Source organism: Lissotriton vulgaris, chromosome 4_1, assembly GCF_964263255.1.
Source record: "Lissotriton vulgaris chromosome 4_1, aLisVul1.2, whole genome shotgun sequence".
Classification (NCBI taxonomy): domain Eukaryota; kingdom Metazoa; phylum Chordata; class Amphibia; order Caudata; family Salamandridae; genus Lissotriton; species Lissotriton vulgaris.
Window position 1 is genome coordinate 1,401,751,696 of NC_141691.1, and position 18,823 is coordinate 1,401,770,518.

An 18,823-nucleotide genomic window follows, 5' to 3' on the forward strand; every position below is an offset into this window, starting at 1 on the left:
CCTCCCTAACCCCAACCTTGAACACCCAACTAGCAATCATAGTTCCAGGCCCATACAAATACAGTCCAGGCCTGCGGTAGAGTCACGAGTTATAGGAGTAAATGGCAGTGGCGACCCTGTTGGCCCCCCGTCCTGTCCCCCAGCCCCATGCAAAGGTAATGAATAAGACACCCCCCACACTTGCTGTGCCTGTAGACCGGTCAGTCCTCTGCCGCCGTGTCCTTGGACACCTCTTGGATTGCTGACGCTAGCTCATGTGCCATCGTTGCCGGATCCGGTTTGTGAGACGCCCTGGGGGAACGCCTGCGGCCCACTCGCTGCCATCCATCTCTTGGGGTGCTCGGCGTGCTATTTTGCGAAGAGTGTGGAGCTGCCTCGTCTTTCAAAGCATCCTCATCCAGGTCGATGCCCAATAATGTGCATGTGTCTCGGAGCGACCGGAGCTGCTGCAGGGCTCCGTTCCACTTGAAGATTACCCTGAAAGGGTGTCCCCAAGAGTAGGGGATCCCTTTGTCTCTCAAGAACATGGTGGCCAGTCTGAAGGTCTTTCTCTTTTGTAAAGTAATCGCCGACAGGTCTTGAAACCGCGCCACAGGGACGTCGCAGTAATGGAAGGGCTGCTTCTGGCGTGCCACTTGTAGGATTCTCTCTTTTAAGGGAAAGTCCGGCAAAAATGCTAGGATATCCGGTGGAGGGGCTGGGGCCCTGGGCGCTGGGCCCACCCTGTGTGCCCTGTCGAATCGAATGACAAAATCGTCCTGTTCCCCTAGGAGCTCCTGAAATAGACCTTGTAGAAAGAGAGATACATTGGTCCCTTCTGCTTGGGACGGCACGCCCCGGACCCGTATAGAAGATTCCAGACCCCTAAGAGCAGGGACTGGGACTTGAAAACGGAGGTATTTGAGCCTATATGCGGCTCGTATCTTGACTTGACTTGTAGCCCCTTTTCGGTTTGTCCTCCTTTTTTTACTGCACTTTGACCTGATCATGAGTAAACGGAAACACACTACAGGGCAGGGGGTGGTGGGGACATTAGACGCGTTCATTTTAACAGCGGAGTCAGTTCTGATAAACGAGATCGAGCTGACGGAACGCAGGCCTTCGCTAGAACCCCAGCCGCCTCTAACCAAGTTAACGCAGGTTAATTCTATTCAGCCTGATAACGTTATGGTTCCCAAGGAACCTTAGACTTAGACACGGTCACAGACAATGTTATAGAACATACCTCATTGTCAGAGACATAACGTAGATAAAAATAGCCTTAGGGCAGGAAACTGACATCGCGCATAACTCTAGCCAGGAACCTCCCATGAAGAGGAAGAAGGGTAGGGGCGCACAAACAACATCTCAAAAGGCAGTTAGCCCGAGAATAACTAGGTGCAAGGGTAAAAATACTGGCCCCCATCAGTCAACAGCAATCAACGGTAACACAAAGCATAACATCGCCGACTCCGGATGAGGATTTCTGGAAGAGAATCGAGACAATGATGTCAGTTCTGTTGGACCCTCTGGCTCAGAAATTGGCTCTAATTGAAGATAGGCTCATGAAATTGGAGGTGCCTGTTACAGATATTATTTCCGATATCAATAAGGTAGCCAAAGGAAGGGAGGCTGGGACCATCATGGGACCTCCAGGAGCTACTCTCCTTGTAAGTAGTCATGGGTCTGGGTGATCTAGTAATCAGCAGCTAAGCTCAACTGCCATACTAAATAGTGGCCTAACTAGAGCCCAGGCTCAGAGTCAAATCACCACACAAAGACCTCAGCCCCCTGAACCCTTGTTATTTAAAACAGCTGCCTTGTGGTGGATTAATCCATGGAAGTGAGCAGGGCCCTATACCCTCCACAATGGCTCCCCCAACAATTAGTGGAGGTTCTACCTCAAGACAGGGAAAGGGGCCATTTGTAACTAAAAACACTTCTGGCCATAATTTTAGTATTCAAACTAACCTAAATGTGTCTTTAGACCATCCCCCAGAAGCCACCCCATATATGATTGTATTAGCCAACGTACCACCCCTTCCTCAAAATGGTGTGGAACACTGGTCCACCCTAAGGAATAGATCATTACATCTTCGATCTAACAGGACTGGGATGACTGATTCGTTTTACAGAATTTAAAATGGTGCAGCGCATATCCTGGGTTGGTAAATCACCGAAGACTGTGTGGTGCTAACCTTTAGATCCCCCAGTTTAGTACAATCTATCCTGAACTGCCTTTGGGGTTCTTTTACCAACCATACAGCTTCCCTGGAAGATTCCAGAGGAAAAGCCCTGTGGCAGAATGATACCCAAGTAAAGATTGGTGCAGCTACTCCATCCCAGTTTTTAATCGCTATGGTGTTTTGGGTACGTTAGATGAACAAGATTGACTTGAACACTATTAGTCTCCCTATGGGAAAAAAATAAATAAATAAATAAATCGCTGCCATGGTAATATGCACAACGGCTTAAATCACATAATTGAGGTAGATTCCTCTCCTATCTCGGAGGCACAGGATATGGTCCCTAATAATTCAGGTAATAAGACCAGTAGTGAATATAGAACAATTAACACAGCCGATCCACCCCCACTAAATGGAGATAATGGTGATAGTGAAGTTGTGCGCCAACTAAACATCCCTGTTCATCAGATCACGGTAGAGAATTCATGCTAGGAAATAGTATTATGGACCATCGCTGGCCTGTTATCTTAATATTCGAACCCATTGTTTGGGGAATTTATTGGTACCTATTCTATTATATGCCTGCAAGAAACCTGGGCTAAGGAACCAATCCATATTAATGGTTTTAAGACATTGCATACCCCAGCCATTGCAGGGCTCATGGGCAGTGCGAAAGGGGGATTAGGAACATATATCTCAAACAGGCTGATCCTGAAAAATATAGTATTTCAGGCTGAGGAACACTACTATCAAGTAATTTTACTCCACGTTGATAATACACATTGCATACTGCTTGTGAACCTCTACAATAACATACCACCCCCGCTGGTGAAACTATATAATAGTTGGCAATCCATACATGGAAACAATCACAGAATGATGATGATTTTGGTTGGGGATTTTAACTGTGTGCTATGTTCAAGTGCAGGAGACAAAACGTGCGGTGTTGCATTAGAGGATGGTATGTGCCACACGCATTTTTGTCACTCCCCGCTGGGTGATCTGTATAATAACCCGATTTTTAGTATGAAAGTGGGCTTTGCAAATGATTTAATTAACAAACCTATACCCATGCCCGACACCTTCAATGGGGGGGGGGGATTTCATTCTAATCTAGATTACATTCTAATATCAAATAGTCATGCTTACAGAGTGAATGTTTTATATGGATAATTCCTCGAGTGATCATTTCCCGCTGTGCCTTGCAATCCTATCACCAACAAACAAATTGAGCAGGCATGATCAATCAGACCAAATACTCTCGGAAATCTCGCTTCATAAGACTATTGGTTATAGTCTGCGATGGTCAAAAGAGGACCCTGTAGCCATCACCAGTAAAGTGATTGGCAAGTGTAGACCTGCCATTAACACCTGCCTGGAGGAGTCTGCCTCCCCAGTTGGTATGCTTTCCTTCTATGTGTCAATTTCTGAGGCCGTTAGAGACCCACTATCTGTCTCACTGAAGAAAAATAATTGCCGGGGTTAATTTGATAAAAAGTGCTCCAAGGCCTACTCTAAACTAAAAAGGGAACTACACAAGATTCCTAAAAATGTTGATAATGTAAAGATGGCTAGAAGGGAACATAGAACCGCCCTTAAAGAGCGCAAAGCTACAGTTAGAAATGAAACCTGGGAATTGCTCCATGAAGCATCCCTGAGGAGCGACAGCTCGGTGTTCTGGAGGGTGGTAAAAGCACCCTTCCTGAGTACGGGCGAGGGCCCATCGGTAGAGATTGCCATTGCTGAAAATGAATGGATTGAGCACTATACGACGGTGTATAATACAGATGAAGTCTCACCAAGAAACCCTGTGAGTGTTCACGGGGAACCGATTAGTAACCCGGAGGCCATGTACACTGACTTAGTTTCACACTGGAGGAGGTGAATCGCGCACTTTCTGCAAGCTCGGGGGAAAGCACCGGGCCCTGATGGTGTCCCCATAGACCTCTTTAAATTTAACGTTGATCTGTGGGGACCAATTATCACACAGGTCATCAGGACCCAAAGTGTTAAAGGCCCATTTATTTACTAGATGCCCTGACAAAAGTGGCCGGTCGCATACTGTTAGAACGCTTGAATGACTGGGCTGAGGACATCAACATTCTGTCCGATATTCAATATGGTTTTAAGGCGGGATTAGGTACAGTGGAGCAGAGGTTTAATTTATCTATCCTGATGGGGAAATATCTGCAAGTAAAAAAAGGCAGACTTTTCCTAGCCTTTGTCGATTTAACAGCTGCTTTTGACTCTGTAAGGCATGAGGAACTGTGGGAGATACTCGAACATCTAGGGGTAGATGTACAAATCATTCTCTTCCTCAGACGCCTATATAGCAGTGCTAGGTCGCGGGGACGTTTTGGGATTGGAGATCGAACTGACCCATTTCCCATCAGAAAGGGGGTCAGGCAAGGGTACGTCCTGGCCCCTTTTCTGTTTAATCTTTATACTAATGGTCTCTGCGCTGCCTTAAAAATGATAATTGTGACTTCCCACAAATAGCCGCACGTCCCTTACCTGCACTTCTCTATGCAGATGATGCAGTTTAAGTGTCACTCACCCAAATAGGCTTACATAGGGTTTTAACACCTTGGCTGCTTTGACTTTTCCCCTCCTGTGCTGCATTCCATGGTTTACCATTGTTCATGACGAGCTCAGCTCGTCATAAGCACAGCTCCACTGTGCCTCATGACGAGCTGAGCTCGTCATGAGCATGGAAGGGGTTAAATAGTTTCACTCAGCTTATGGGCCAATTGAATCTTAAGATCAATAACTCCAAGACATACATTATGAGATGTGGACCAGGGAGCCAAAAACGCAGGGATATGTTCCTGGAGGGTCAGTAAATAGAACATACCACTCATTTTGCATACCTGGGAATTTTGTTTGACCGCTCTGATTGCTGGTCTCGTGCAATCTTGGCAAAAAAAACTCACTCTGGCAAGATCAACAATGGTTCTTGCCAGCTTTGCAAAGAAATTGGGAAGAAGACTACCACGGGAGTTACTGCACATTTACAAAAAGTGTGCTTCAGCAGCTATGTATGGAGCGGCGGTTTGGGGTTTTGTGGATACGCAGTCACTCCAGACAGTAACAAATATTTTTATTAGATATATTTTAGCCGTCCCTAATAGTACATCGGCACATGTATGCCGCGCAGAGCTGGGTCTCCCATTTATTTCAGACCTAATAAAAATGGAGCCTATCCTGCTTTGGCACAGAATATGGTCTAAACCGGAGACTACGCTAAAACAGGATATTTTAACTGACAGTATGAAACTTGAAGGAGCGCGGTCGATCCCGTGGCTGAGATATATTAAAAATGTTACGTCTGATCTTCACCACCCAGAGTACTACAAATCCCCAGGTATGATGCAATCGATCACTAGAAAGGAACTAAAAAAACAGGGATTGCTTTTTTTAGACTCTATAAGACTGGTTTCTGAGACTATACAACCTTCTGTTCAGTACAACCAATTGATTCTATCTTCTTTTAGTATTCAGTCGTACCTGGTGGCTTTGACAGATTACTATTTACTCGTTTTAGATGTAATATCTATCACAGGCTCGTGAGTTTTCCCTGTATTAATGATGGGTCACGAACCTTAGGCCCATGCCCATGTGATAACTGTTCAGATCAATCGACCATACATGTCTTTCTTCTGCAAGTTTTATAGCAGCTTGAGGAAAGTCTGGCTCGTCCCGATTATGAGTGAGTTGGGCCTGAGACAATGCCATCCAGCCTTTCTCGCGCTGCTGTTACTGGACAATATCCACAGGGCCTGGAGGATATGTATGTTTTTAAAGAAAGTACTTAGTCACAGGAAAACAATTGTACTGTAATTATTGACTGTAATATGCTCTTTTTTGTATGACGATTTTTAACTGTGTATACATTTTTTAACTTTGTATAAATCCTCAATGACTTTCTTATTGCTAATATGTACTTTTATGATTGTCTCACAAAGCAATCAAATAAAGTCAATTTTCATTTGAGTAACATTGTGTAGTATCCTCAGGTTATGTCTTTATGTTCCCTTTCACCTTGTAGCTAGCTGCTCAGCCAGTGTTCCTAGTAGAATGTTAGTGTGTTTGACATATGTAGAATTCTTGGATGTCTGGTGTGAGTGTTGTCAGTTGTAAGATGGGCTGAGCAGCTAACAGGCTGCTCCTGGTGGGGCTTGCTGTAAATACTTCCCAAGGACTTAATAGACTACATGAATTACATACCAGCTACCTCTACTATCTCTCCTGAATTTGTGGGGCCTACCCTCTACATTTTTTCTTGATGGGATTTATCCTCGCTCAACGTGCCAACCTAGAGGAGTTAAGCTAATGCTGATGGGTCTAAGAAGTAAGGAATTTGAAACAAGTAACAAGAAACTCAATATAAAGAATCTGGTCAAGCATGCCTCGCAGACCCACCAGTGTCCACTTCACCAGACAGCCCCAGCCAAGGCGAGCTGTGCCTTGAAATATTTTATCTAGGCTGCCTACATCTTGCAGAAGATCTTATGCTACAAGAAACATATACAGTGCGTCTGGGATTGAGGTCATCAGTGGCTGCTTAAGTTTCTGCCTCTAGTGTAGAGTGAAATGCATCTCTTTTGCGTTGGACTGTTTTTCTGCAAGTTCATCATCTTTGACTGTATTCAAGTTTGAGACTTTCCTTTGTGTGGGCTTTTTTTTTATTTCAAGAGTTTTTATTAAGAAACTTTTTCCATTACAGTACAGTAGTGATGCTAGGGCAGTACATTGATTCTTGGTGCCTTCTTAGTTACATTCGGCTCATGCTGCATAGGCTAGTTTGAGCTGTGTTATGTAGAGCCCCAAGAAGAGGGTGAGTGGAGGAAAGTGGGTGAGAAGAAAGGAAAGGGGAAGAGCTGAGGATAAGAGGGACTGGGGAGGGGGGGTGGAGGACCAGTCCATGCTTGATTGTGGTCCTCTTGTAGTCTGTTTGTGAGGCCTAGTGGACAGTGCGCCTATTGAGGTTTGTGCGACCCCAATTGTGCATCTAGTGCAGCCCACATCTCAGTCCTAGCTGTGTGATTGGGCGAAAATGTTTCTGTGATGTTGTCCGCTCCTCTGAGGAAGGTGACCCAGTTGACCCATCCTTTGAAAGTGGCTTTGGCCGTGTTTTTCCAATTCACGAAGATGGTTTTTACCGCCGAAGTAAGTAGGAGGTCCACTAGGTCTCTGTCTTCCTTACTTCCTAGGTCTGGTGCCATGAATGCTGTGGCTAGTCCTACGAACCGTGGCTGCATGCTCCTCCCCACTACTGTGTTAATGAAGTCTCTCACCTTCCCCCAGAATGTTTTGACCTTAGGGCATGAGAAAATGAGATGTTCTAGGTCACCTTTGCTTTTGTGGCAGTTCCAGCATGTATCACTCTCACGTATACCAACTTCTGCTAATCTTGCTGGGGTCCAGAATGCTTTGTGTAGGAGCCAGTATTTTGTTTGTGCTAGCTGCGGCGTGATTTTGTTTTTTGTGGCTGACTCCCACAGTCGTGTTTTTTCCACCTCACTGAAGTGTCTGGTATGCATTGTTTCCCAGAAGGATATTGTTTTGGAGTTTAGATTGGACGTTTTGGGGCTTAGAAGCTTGTATTTGTGAGCTGTCTGGTGTCCGACCTTGTTGAGGTTGGTCAAGTAGTGTAGAATGTGAGGTGTCGTCTTAGTTCGGTTCGCTTTTGTTATGGCTGTCCTTATTTTGAGGAACGTGTAGAGTTCTATGACCGGTAGATTGTGTGTTAGTTTGAGGGTGTTAAAAGTAAGTGGGGTGTTATTCTTTTCTAGTTGTGATGGAGTTGTGATTCCCTTAGTGAGCCAGACCTCGTTGTTTAGTGTTCGCCCTTTATATTGTATTCTTGTGTTGAACCATATTGACTCCCATTTGGTATTTCTGATACCTTGCTCCATCCGCTTGTCCACCCTTAGCAGGGCTGTTTTGGTGTTCCTGATGATGGGATTGTTTGCTGCTGGGTGTTTGTTTGCTGTAAGCATCGCTATGGGGTTTAACCCGTCTAGGATGTTCTTTTCTAGCTCTAGCCACACTGGTGCGTAGTCTTGTGTTTGGGCGATCCACAAAATACCCTCCTTTGCCAGGCATGCCATTTGGAAGGTTTTGAAGTTTGTGATGTTCAGTCCTCCCAAGTTTTTATTGAGTCGCAGTTTCTGTAGGCTGATCCTGGGTTTCTTTCCTTTCCATACAAACTTGTTTATCATGTTGTCGAGCTTCTTATGGAAATCATCCGTCATTGTCAGTGGTAGCATGCTTAGTGTGTAGTCGACCATTGGTGTTATCATCTTTATTGTTTCCACTCTGCCCCACCAGCTGATGTATTTGGGGGACCACAAGTCTAGTCTCTTCTTAACCTTCTTTAGGGTGGTCTCTTCGTTGTGGTCAAGGGTTGCTCTCAAGTCTCTGCCGAAGAGGAGGCCCAGGTATTTTAGGGGTTTGGTTTGCCAGGCTAGCCCTGAGGATCCTAAAACTGTTTTCGTTGTATGGACATTCATGAGTTTGCATTCTGATTTGTCCCTGTTCAGTTTATAGCCTGACGCCCGTGCATATTCTTCTATGGCATCCATTAGTGCCGCGATGGAGGTGGTTGGTTCTTTTGTCGTGATTAGTACGTCGTCAGTGTACGCTGCCAGTTTCACTGTGTTGTCTTTTATTTGGACTCCTCTTATGTTTGGGTTGTTCCTTATCAAGACCAGCAGCGGTTCTAGTGCCAGCAGGAACAGGGCGGGAGATAGCGGGCATCCCTGCCTTGTCCCCCTTTCTAGTATAAATGGCTCCGATGAGCCCCCATTCACGACTACTCGGGCCTTGGGCTCTTTATACAGTGCCATAACCATGTTCCTGTATTTGGTACCTAAGCCAAATTTCTCCATGCATCGGTCAAGCAAGGGCCAGGAAACCCTGTCGAAGGCCTTTTCCGCGTCTAGCGCGCTCATAACTGCCTGGTCAGTGCTCTGTGCAGTTTGTTTGATGAGGTGGCAGAGGAGTCTGGTGTTGTCTTGCGATAGCCTGTTTTTAAGGTAGCCTACCTGTGAGTTGTGGATAAGGTGGGGCAAGAGCGCGTTGAGTCTGGCCGCGAGGATTTTGGCGTAGATTTTGCAGTCTACGTTGATGAGCGAGATTGGACGGTAGCTCTGCGGGTATTGAGGGTCTTTGCCTTCTTTGGAGATGATTAGGATATTTGCCTCAGCCATAGAATCTGTCATTCTTCTCTCGCGGATGCAGTGAGTGAAGACTTCTGCTAGGGTGGATTTGAGAGGCTGTTGGAATTTCTTGTAGAAAGCTGCCACGTAGCCATCAGGCCCTGGTGCTTTGTTTACCTTGAGTGCTGTTATGGCCATCTCTATCTCTGTTCCTGTGATGTCTCCTTCTAGTGTTTCCCTTTGTTCCGCCGTTAGCATGAGTAGGCTAATTTTGCTTAGTAGGTCCTCCCCCCCCGTCTGCTACTAGGTTCTTGTCTGCCCTGTACAGTTCCTCACAGAACTGTTTGAAGGCTTCCAAGATCCCTTTGTTGGTCGTTTGTGATTTGTTTGTTTTGTCTGTTATCGCCGCAATTGAGTGTTGTCTCTGTTTTTCTCTCAGATACGAGGCTAACGCTTTCCCTGCTTTGTTGGCGGAGCAAAGGTTTATGGATTTGTACTTGTGATCCATGTGCCAGCTCTTTCGCTCAGTATCTTGTTGAGCTCGTATTTTTTCCTTGTTAGGTCTGACAGTGTGTTTTTGTCAGTGAGGTTTGCACAGTGTCCTTTTTCTAGGTCTATGATCTGTTCCTCTAGCTCTGCTATTTTCTTGTATCTTCCCTTATTCATTCTGGCTTTGATGTTTATTAGTTTGCCTCTTAGTGTTGCTTTTAGGGCGTCCCAGAGGGTGCCTTTGTTAACTTCTGTGTTGTCATTGAAGGTTAGGTATTCCTTAATGGTTCCTTCAATTTCCGTTATATTCTCTGGGTGTTGCAGGATATCACTATTGAGTCTCCATCTGCGGGTCGGCGGGTCGTTTTGTCTGCCACTTATTGAAAGGGAGATGTGTGCGTGGTCTGAGATGGTAATTGGGGCTATTTCTGTTTGGTCAATCAGGTGTGTGTGGGAGGCTGACATTAGTAAGTAATCTATTCTGCTGTATGAGTTGTGTGGGTGCGAGTAGAAGGTGTATTCCCTGGCAACTGGATGTTGCAGCCTCCAAGGGTCCCTGAGTTGGAGTATGGTGCATATGTTCCTAAGGATGTTTAGGTTCTACGAGTCGTGGCTCGGTCTATATGGATGTCTGTCAGTGGCCTGATCTAGTACTTGGTTCATGTCTCCCGCCAGCAGAAGGAGGTCCTCCTGCGGAAGATCGCCTAGTTTGGTCTCTACACTATTCCAGAATTCCTTATCATCCGAGTTAGGCCCATATATGTTGGCAACGTGAATCGTCTCTTCCCCTCTCTTTAAGCTTGTCACAAGGAGTCTGTCTGCATAGCTGTCCTGTAGTGTCAGGTTCGCTCTTTTGCTTACTAGTGTGACCACCCCTCTTTTCTTCTGTATGGCAGGTGAGCAGAAGACCCCGCCTATCCACTTTGCCATGAGCCGTTGTGCATCCTCCTCTGAGATTCTAGTCTCTTGGAGGACGTACACGTCTCCTTTCAGTTTCGCCAGGTATTCTAGAGTCTTCCTACGTTTTATTGGGTGGTTGAGGCCTTTCACGTTAAGGGACACCACCTTAAGGTTCGAGTTTAATTGACCTTGTGTTGGGGCTGCCATGGCTGTTTTTTATTTTCGCTGTTTCGCTTGGTGTGATCTGGTTCTTCTGTCTCTGTTGTCTGCCGCTCATCTGACCCCCCAAAGGATTGTGCCCAGATTTGTCGACTAAGGTTTAGAGCTGTGTGCTTGGCCTGTGATATGGCCCCTGGGTGGGAAGTGGGTGTGGATAGGAAAGTAAAGATAGAAAAGGCATGGAAACAAAGAAGTGCATATATCTGTACTGGAATTAACTCCCCCCTCCCCTTCCCCCTCCCCCCGCCCCCGCGTTTAGAACTGTAGACGCCAGCGCAACACCGGTGTAAACTCTACTTGTACCGGTCTACTTTCTACCTTTGGTGTTTTTAAAGTTATACAGCTGGACTATACTTTTATTGCTTTCTTTCCCTGCCTGCTGCAAGAGGAGGCCGTCGTGGTGAGAAATATACAGTTTTAAATTTGAATTAATGAGTGTTTTGTTTTCCCTTCTGTGAGGCCTGTAAAAGAAGACAGTTGCACTGCGTTTTAAAATTCAAATACAGCTTGCACACCTAACCTTGTCTATGGTGTCGCGCAGATCATCTGTAGAGTCTTTCATGACGTCTCCATTTCTTGTCAGTCTTCAATGCTGCCTTTGGACGCCTTGCAGCAGGAACGCGCCGGGAGCCACTCGTGCGCGTCTCCTGTGTGTGCTGCCATCTTTTGATTGGTGTCTATTGTCATTCTATGCAGTTTCTGGTTGTAGACAATAAAGCTGAATCATATTGAAGGGGACCACGAACGTTGCAGTGTCTTGACCGTTTTTCTCCCCTCATGGATCTGCTCCAACGCTTTACAAGCAACCGCAACAGCTCACTGTCAACGTTTAGTAGTGTGTTTACTATGTCTCCTGAACACAGGGGCCAGCCAACTACAGATTGTTGGCTTGTAGTTTTCCTACTTTGCAATGCTTGGTTCTATAGAAAGCATACCTCATTCACTTTCACAGACAAATGCAATCTCAAGCTTGCCAAACATTTGGAACATGTAGACAATATTTCTCATGGCACACCGTAAGTCAATTAAACATACAATTTAAAGCCAGACCAATTTTAGACAACTGATCTTGAGCATGACGATCCTGCAGCTGGAATTAGTTTTTCCTTCTATTATTTTCTAATAAGCTTGCTGAACTAAATGCAATTTCGAACGAGATATCAGGAATATTGCTTGTACTGTGACCACTGTCCGGTTCACATTTGTGGCGGTCTGTGAATGTCTTGCCATTAATTATGGTGAAGTGCCACAGGAAGTGTTACTCTATCCATGAAGTCCTGGGAGGAGCGCATGTCTGACGGAAGCATGAAGCAGGCATCTCATACAGATCCATGGCTTTTTGAAACTACTGTGACGGAGGCACAGATGCAGATGATTCAGCCTACATCCATTCTTCTCACTGTGTCCTTAGTGGACTGCCACTTGCAGGCGGTACAGTCCTTGTGGAAAGCATATCTTCGGGGGCTAAGACTTGCTCTGAGAGCTGCAGGAGAAAATTGTGAGCTCGGGCATAGACGAATAGGACAGAAATATTCCTGTGGTCGATTGGAAAGGTTAGTGGTTGAAGAGCTGATATCCAGATCTCATGGATTATACATCACACTCTGCCTTCATCCTTGATGGCCTCCAGCATCAGTTTGTCTACATGACCTGAGACGGTCAGCAAACACAGCAAAACTACCAACGGCCTCAGGCAGTTAAACAAACAATCAAGGCCAAAGCCATAAGATAGATCAACCCTCTGACTGTTGAGATGCGAACTGTGGTAGGAGAAAGAGGGAGGGGTAGCAGGATCAATGCAGCAAGGAAAGAGGGAGCCGGGGAAGAATACACTGAGAAGCAGATAGTGGCAAAGAACCAGAGGAAGACTGGTGTGCGCCTATCAAGTGATAAAAGTGAAACGGAAGACTGGTGTGCGCCTATCAAGTGATAAAAGTGAAATGATACAGAAACATGCAGCACAGTTCACTTGATTACAGCCCTCAAGAACTATACACATGCATAACTACACATGTAAATTTTCAGCATAAACAAATTAATCAATTATAGCAAAACAACAATTGGTGTACTAAGAACCGTAGTGCTCATTAAACAATTACCATTTACTTCAACACAACAATTCAAATATTATAATCAGAGTATCTTCATTGATAAGGTGTAAATATGTAATATTGGCTAGAACAGCGGTAATCTCATCCATTAATAAATGCACCTACTGTCAGGACTGTGATAACAAATCATATTCCTTCCCGTTGTCTAATTTACTAAGTGTCTTTCATGCATCTTCCCCCATAACACTTCATATTTCCTAAAGCGTTGTTACAACAGGTTGGGAACTGGCGAAAATACTGTACTAACTTCAGGATGTTTCTAATGAAATGCCTCACTAGTGCTTTTTTAGGTCTAGCTTGAAGCGCAGCTGTGTGGTGACCTATTGTTACCAATACTTTAAATATATCTATAGAGTAGGCTGGAGCTCCGTCCAATTGAGTTTACCTCTTTCCATGCATGCTCTGTGTTTGTTTGGTCAATCACTTCTCCTGCCATGGAGCGCCTGTATTGTCAAGCATGAAGGTCTTATTTTATGTGTCACTGTATACAGAAAACAATTCTTCACTGCAACATAGAAATACATTAAGAAATATTCCAATTACCAATTCTGAAAGTTTTTCAATTTCTCCCTCTCTTGCTGCTCTTAAAAGCATTTCTTCAAGCTTTCTCTCCCTTGTTCGTTCAGCAGCTGTTAAAAGAAATGAAAAGGTGCAGTTAGGACTCCTGAGCCACACACCTTTAGTTTTGTAAAATCTTGAGATAACGGACACAACGTCTATCAAAAGGTCAGGTTATCTTGGTGCCGGGTCTGGTGGCTCAGCGGACTAATAAGTCTACTGTTCGACCTCATGGTAACAGGTTCAAATCCCTGCGGGCCACTACGCCTTTCATCCATATGAGTTTGATGAAAGGAGTACCATTGAGTTAGGTAACAAATATCTGTTATTATGCGGCAAAATGCCCGAGGGTGAACGTGCGCTTTACAAATATAGGATAGGTTATAGGTTATTGCAGATACTGCTAAATGATGAACTGTTTCATTGACTAATTCAGTCCCTGGCAGTGTTAAAGTGTATTTCTCCCTCTTCAGGCGTGTGACTAAATGGAATTATCTATACTGTAGGAAGGCTGTGGGCTGATACAAAAGGCAAAGTCCAGAAGAGTCTGGGGACAGGAGCAGCAACAGAAGCAAAACGGAAGCCGTTGTGCAGGGTTTTGTGTCAGATGTGGGTAAAATGAGGGTACCCGTAGGCAGGGCCAGCTTTAGGGCAGTGCGACTGGTGCGGCCGCACTGGGTGCTGACCTGTGCAGGGGTGGCTGACTTCAGGGAGTTCAACAATAACTTATGACTGGAGAGATGAGGGGCACTTTTACCCGATGGTAGTAAGAGAATCCGAGGAGGTGGTCATGGGGTGAGGGGGCACCCAAAAATTATTTTCGCGCCAGGTGCCACCAACGCTAAAGCCGGCCCTGCCAGTAGGCTGTATATAATCTTCTCAGAGCAGATTATAAATGTACTCTGAGCCAGTAAGAGGAGAGCTTAGGGAGGCCGGGAGGTCAGGAGGAGGTAGGGTAACCAAGTGCATTCACTGAAGCAGGCTGCTAAATGCAGCTCCCGCTTTAGGCACAGAGAGGCACTAGTATTTGCAAAAAGTCTAACAGCCCTTTCTACAGTAGCTCTCAGTGCTTCTCGATACTAGTGACCACAGTGCCCTGATGCAGAAGGGGGGGGGGGGTGTGAGATCAGAGCACAGCACATACTGTCATGATTGGAAGTCTTAAACACTTACTGGCGTCCACTAAAATATCTAACAGAAGTGTGCTATATCTTGGACTAAGCTCCTGAAGAGCCCAGAACCGAAGCATGATCAGCAAAAATAGTCTTTAACATCATCATGCAATCTGACAACACAAAACACTTGAATCCCTGGGCATGGGCTTGTTTCAAAACAATCTTACAATAACCTGAGGTGCAGGAGAGAAGAAGGCTTTAAGTTTATTGGATCACAAGAGTATGCATTATAGTGCTATTTTTGAGATTACCGGAGACCACAAACATTAGTACGTTTGAGTAGAACATTTAGGCCTAAGAAAATAATTTGCATTTTTAAATAGTGCGAGCCAGCTCGAAGAGCTGTGTCACTCAATTACAAAAAGAGTGAATTGTAAGATGTTTGTACGAATTTGCAAACTATTCAAAAGTGAAAAGAACAACCTAGAATAAAGACAACTCCAGGATAAAAAAGAATCAAGATATATACAGCACATTCTTTCAAAACGTCATAGGATTGATTTATCCCGATTGCAGAGATCAAAATCTTGGTGCATTCCCTGAGGAGGACTGCGTTGAAGTTCATTGTTTTATCAAGGCTGAAGAAGAGCTTAAGAGGGCTAGAGGGAGGACCGTCTATAATCAATTTCTCAAACATGTATTTCAGTGCATATCGTTAAGTGCTTTATGAGCAATACAGACAAATTTGAATATATGGTTTCAACAGGAAACAATTTAGGGATGGTCAGGGCTGATGTGAAGTGCTCAAACTTTTTAATCCTGGAATCAACCTAACTAAGGAATGTATGTCCGCCTTAAGAGGAACAAGGGGAATCCTGGGTATACCCCAAGTAAACAGTTCCCAAGACCTAGCCTTGATAAGACACCTGTACTACGGGTTTAAGGTAACCTTCAAAAATAGGGTTTTGCTCCCGAGTGAAGTACAAATATGTTGCACACTATTGCTCTTTGAGTTTATGGGTGCATGTACATTCAGATTCTCAACACGTATAAAGGCTGATGAATTAGCAAATTCAGTAATGGCTGTTTTATAATCCATCAAGTTGATAGAATTAAGCCAGTATTGCATTAGAATGGAAAACTACGTTTGGGTGTGGAGAATTAACAGGAATTATGTTTTGTGTAGCTTTTACTTGAAATAATTAACCATCTATTTACTAAATATCTTAAAAAAAGACAAGCTTTCCAAGGAATGTCCTTCAGGGAGGAAACTATCAAGTACATTGGGGTATCATCAGTATATAGAAGGTATGAAAAGTTTACGAGGCTAATTAAAAAAACAAAAGTATAATATTTTTACATGAGATGCCTGACTCTGCAGTTTGTGCCCCAAACCTAACCTCAGTTACTCAAATGAGCTGCTTGATGGGATTTCAAGCAAAATGCAGAGCCATTTGCCCTCTGCCTTTTACACAATCCTTTTCGGTTTTCTGCAGTCCTTGATGTCGCAGTAGATTAAGCATTCAAATATATGGCTTCATTCATCATGGTAATTTCAGTCGTAGACACAAGTGTATGGATGAAATTACCGTTTGTAAGTCTTCGAAGAAGTCACTAAGGGATTCCTGGTGGGTAAATGCATTTACTAGTGTGAAGTTTCCTTCCACGACTGTGGAGAAATCAACAGTAGTAATTCCCGCTCATGGGGTGGATTGGAAGTTTGGGAACACGCACAAATATGTCCATTTTTGGGTGTTTCCAAAGTCCTCTCTGGCACCTTTTAACCCTAGAGACGAGCAGAGATTTATTCCAGACAAGGGCTGGCGTGTCTCTCCTTCAAAGTGTAAAGGGGAATGGACCGCCCCCGACTTGCTGGGGTGCTAGGTAACCAGGTAAGGACTTTCTCCATGGGGGAGAAATGTTTTCCCCATGGAGAAACAAAAATATGCATTTGCACAGGAGGCTCCATTACCAGAAATACACTGGAAACCTGCATATGCACAACCTTTCTGTGAAGGTTTATGAATAACAAAACTAGCAAGGGTGAGCTAGGGTGGAGATGCAAATGTACCCCATTAGGATTATGAGTTTTTTCGTTTTTCCACCAACAGGCCCATATGTTAGAGCTGTTTTTGATTAGCTGTTAAGACTCTGTTAGAAGTAGAGCTGTGAATCGGAGGCACAGACTTAAAGCTCACAAAAACGTTTAATCACAATATACAGCATATTGACTCAAAATGGTTACCGCAAGGTAAAAGTCTCTTTGAAATTATTAAAAATCATAAGGCATCAAAAGCCTCTTTCTGTGGGTGCTGCAATTGCAAATATTGGCTTTTTATTTGTGTTTGTGCAGCTATAGAATGTGAGCCGAACCTTATGTTAGTTAGATATATTTACACGTTTTGAGAAAACAATGCATCGTTACAAGATTTAGTGTACAATTTGCATGTTTCTTTATTCTCAAAAATTGTACTTAAAAGAGGGAAACTTTCTTCTAAGTAGTTCTACATGTTTATGTAAACTAATTGCTTTGTTGCTAGATGAACTAAAAACATTTACTTAGCTAAAAAATATTATATTGTTGTTAATGTATCAGAATAAAAAAAGAATCCATAAAAAATATTTTTGTGTCTAAAAAGCATATCAAGGCGTATTAGGTAAATTCAAAATAGTAGGTAATAGGCTAGAAGATTGGGGTAACCCTTGCTGAGGAGAAGGGTTGGATACAGCGAACATGTTTTTTTCTTCACAGTCTGAGAATAGAAACACTTAAGGACTATACCATTCAGTCTAGTTCGGTCCTTGAAGATTTTTAGGAGAGTAAAAACTTCACTGGTTCATACGCCACTGAGAATTGATCTATAGTCCGAAAGGATGAAATTCAGTTGTTGTGATATACAGGAAGTTCTCAATTATTTGAAGCAAAGCATATGCAATGCCATATCATGACCCAAAACCACATTGAGAACAGCCTCAAAGTTTTTTCAGCTAAATCATTCCAAACCGTCAAGGACTTTAGCAAGGAGTGGATCCATGAAATAAGTGGAAGATCCAAGTTTAAATACAGTATTAGTCAGCTGAGTTTGAGTAGTCTCTCTGAAGGTCATTAATACATCAGTGGATTTCTGATTCGGCATGCACTTTACTGGATCACAGATTAAAGAAGTGAAAGAATTTTCCACCTACTGCATTTTCAAATCACGTTTGAATTTGGTTCTGGTGACAGCAAGAAAATTCATTGTCTACTTAAGATTTTCAAAACGTTTTTTGCAGGGGGCTTTTGTTTTGCTAGTTTTACGCTATTTTTGAATGTCTTGACTGGCTCAAGGATGTGTTTTTTTTAAGTCTAAGGGTAGGAGCAGTGACACATTGCTTAGTTTATTTTAAGGGCACCTTAGGACTCACTCTATTCATTCAGCTTTTTTGAATACTACATGATAGATCTGTTACTATGTCTTATTAGCTCTAGGGGCCATCTCATTCAAGGCAGATGTTCTGAACTCCCCTGCATGGTGCTGATCACACGATATAGTTGGCAGCTATGTCATCCATATGATTATCAACAGATCAGTGCATAAAGAACATGCTGTTGCACCGATTTCTTGCATTGTGTGTGATGGTCAGAGATGCGGTGTTTTATTTCAAGACATCTATTGCTCCTGCGCGGCGGTGTTCAGGATTTTCATTAGCTCTACGACCACCTGCTGCCTTCTAAGATTTATTTTCCATTGGGAAGTGGTGGCACAGGAATTAGACAGGGTCTTCATAGACTAACCTAGCAGGGCAACGTTTTCTCACAGGAAAATTAAATTCCATGTGAACTCTCATTAAAAGAGAGTGGGGTCTTGTGGGCGAATTACATTGGGCCATTGAAGCAGGAGGGGAAAAACTGTCCATTCGTGGTGATCAGGGTTTCAGTTGTGACTTGACTTGGTCGGCTCAGTTTCTGTGATGAGAAGGCTGAACATCGTACTGGATGATTGACGGGAGTTGTCATGTTCTGCTACGGCTGCAGGTATTGCTTGCGACCTGCACACTGTTTCTTTCTGCTGGGCACCAACAGAGTTAAGTTTCATATGCCTCTTGTTGTCAGACCCATTCCC

At 44.0% G+C, this 18,823-nt stretch overlaps 1 protein-coding gene across 1 annotated transcript in view; it reads right to left on the minus strand.

Annotated features, from left to right (window-relative positions):
- The window catches only part of OSBPL1A (oxysterol binding protein like 1A), a 2,145,795-nt gene that overhangs the window by 1,780,873 nt on the left and 346,099 nt on the right, over nt 1–18,823 (minus strand). Inside the window, exon 6 of the mRNA XM_086965647.1 lies at nt 13,591–13,676. Coding sequence (XP_086821773.1) covers nt 13,591–13,676 — 86 coding nt within the window. The remainder of the gene's footprint in view (nt 1–13,590; nt 13,677–18,823) is intronic.